Raw genomic sequence first — 2,134 nt, 5'->3', positions numbered from 1 at the left:
TACTCATATTTATGTTTCTATTATTTATACCTAATTGTAATTGATTATTATTTGTCAATACAAGTCCATAAATTATTGCTACTATTTATTACATTAAACTATATTTATCTATATATAATGTAAATGTATTTACAGATTTCTTCTCTTTGTATCATTGCTACTAAACAAAAAACGAAAAAAGCAGTGCCAGGAATAGCTTACAAATTTAATCAGTGTTATTATTATTATAGAAGAATATTTTTTAGTCGAAAATATTATGTTTGAATCTTCTAGTAGTTTGTCTTCTAGTGATAGCGATGATGATGATGAGGAATTACAAAATATATTATTAAATAATGATATAAATGAAAGAAGGGTAACACCAAAAATAAAAAATTACATGGAAAATGTTGTTGTAAGATATACAAATATTGAATTTAAATCACATTTCAGGTTGGTCATATTAATTGTAATTATATTGTTATTAATAGGAAACATTTATTTTAATAATACTATGATATTATTTATTGCAGAATGGAGCGAAATACTTTCCACTTTTTATTATATTTTATTGGGCCAAAATTAGATAATCTTTCATTTAGAGGAAGAGAAAAAATTAATGCAGAAAAACAGTTATTAATAACTATTTATGTTTTGGCAACACCAAATTCTTATCGTTCCATATGTGAAAGATTTGATGTTGCAAGATCAACTGCATGGTTATGTGTCAAGAGAGTAGTTCGAATAATACATAGCATTCGAAATCAATTTATTAGATGGCCTACTAATGAAGAAGCTCAAACAACATGGACAAACATTCAAAGGTTATATGGATTTCCAAAAGTTTTAGGTATTGTTGATGGGACGCACATAAACATTGCTCGACCAAAGAAAGATGCTAATAGTTACATTAACAGAAAGGGCAGATTCTCTATGCAGTTACAAGTAAGGAATAAAAACATTTTTACTCCCTTATTATTTTAATTGAAGATATTAAAATTACTATGAATTCTAATATATGTTGAATGAATAGAAAAACAGCAAACTGTTAAAAGTAATTACATTTTCTTTTTATATATTTTTCTAGGTTATCTGCAAAGATGATTTGTCCTTCATTCATGTATTTGCTGGAATGCCAGGATGTGTTCACGACATGCGAGTGTTTCTTTATTCTGGTGTACAACGATATTGTACTCCAGAATATTTCCCTGAAGACAGTCATTTATTAGGTGACGCAGCTTATACTATACAGAAAAATGTCATGGTACCATTTTATGATAATGGTCATTTAATCAGAAGACAAAAAGAATTTAATACCAATTTGTCATCTGCTCGAATAACTGTAGAAAGGGCAATTGGATTATTAAAGGGACGATGGCGTTATTTATTGGATAAGTTGCCAATGACACGAACGGATTTAATTCCATATTATATAGTTAGTTGTTGTGTATTACACAACTTTTGTTTATTAAACAATGATGCTATCGAAATCCCTGTCATTATACCTGATATGCTACACGAAATAGAACCGCTTGCTGTTAGTAATGAATTAAAAGAGGAAGGAAATTTAAAAAGAAACAGATTAATGGAAATAATTACAAATAACAATGTTTAAAGAAAAAATTAATCTGTTTTTATGCATGAAAGTGTGTGTGCGTGTGTGTTCGTGTATGTGTGTGCGTGCATGCGTACCTGTGTGCGTGTGCATGTATGTGTAAATATTAATATATTCATACATATAGATGTAATATTCATTTAAAAACAGTATATTAATTTAGTACTTACATATTGTAGTGTTAATTACAGAAACTTAAGACTTAATAAGAACTTATACTTTTACTGTATATTCATACTTTGTACGTTTACTGTATACTCGTATAGTTTGTACTTTTCCTGTATACTCATAAATGGTTACATTTTTTTAAAACTTTATCACCTTTAATAATTAAATATGTTAAACTATATATATATATATATTAATAACTGTCAATATTTATAGTATTTCTTTTTTCATGTAATTTCGCAGAAATATCTTCATGAAAATTTATACTTAATCAAAACTTATAGTTTGAACTTTTATTTTTGTATACTCCAATGTTTACATAACTTTATTAAAATTTTAACCTCGCTAATAAGTCAAAAGTATATGTCATAC

At 26.8% G+C, this 2,134-nt stretch overlaps 1 protein-coding gene across 1 annotated transcript; it reads left to right on the top strand.

Annotated features, from left to right (window-relative positions):
• The first annotated feature begins 402 nt into the window (after positions 1–402).
• On the top strand, positions 403–1,604 carry LOC112455236 (protein ANTAGONIST OF LIKE HETEROCHROMATIN PROTEIN 1-like). Its single transcript, XM_025017034.1, has 3 exons — positions 403–432; positions 513–924; positions 1,067–1,604. Exons 2-3 carry the CDS (start codon positions 514–516, stop codon positions 1,592–1,594), a joined length of 939 nt encoding a protein of 312 aa, XP_024872802.1. The 5' UTR covers positions 403–432; position 513; the 3' UTR covers positions 1,595–1,604.
• The last annotated feature ends 530 nt before the right edge of the window (positions 1,605–2,134 follow it).

This window comes from Temnothorax curvispinosus, unplaced genomic scaffold (assembly GCF_003070985.1).
Source record: "Temnothorax curvispinosus isolate PA1 unplaced genomic scaffold, ASM307098v1 QBEX01005917.1, whole genome shotgun sequence".
NCBI classification, from domain to species: domain Eukaryota; kingdom Metazoa; phylum Arthropoda; class Insecta; order Hymenoptera; family Formicidae; genus Temnothorax; species Temnothorax curvispinosus.
The sequence above is the reverse complement of the archived record's forward strand: the minus strand, read 5'-3'. Positions and strand labels throughout refer to the sequence as shown.

Coding starts and splice junctions, on each gene's coding strand:
- LOC112455236 (XM_025017034.1), top strand. CDS start 514: ATGGAGCGAAATACTTTCCACTTTTTATTATATTTTATTGGGCCAAAA. Junction 925..1,066: donor GATTCTCTATGCAGTTACAA/GTAAGGAATAAA, acceptor ATATTTTTCTAG/GTTATCTGCAAAGATGATTT.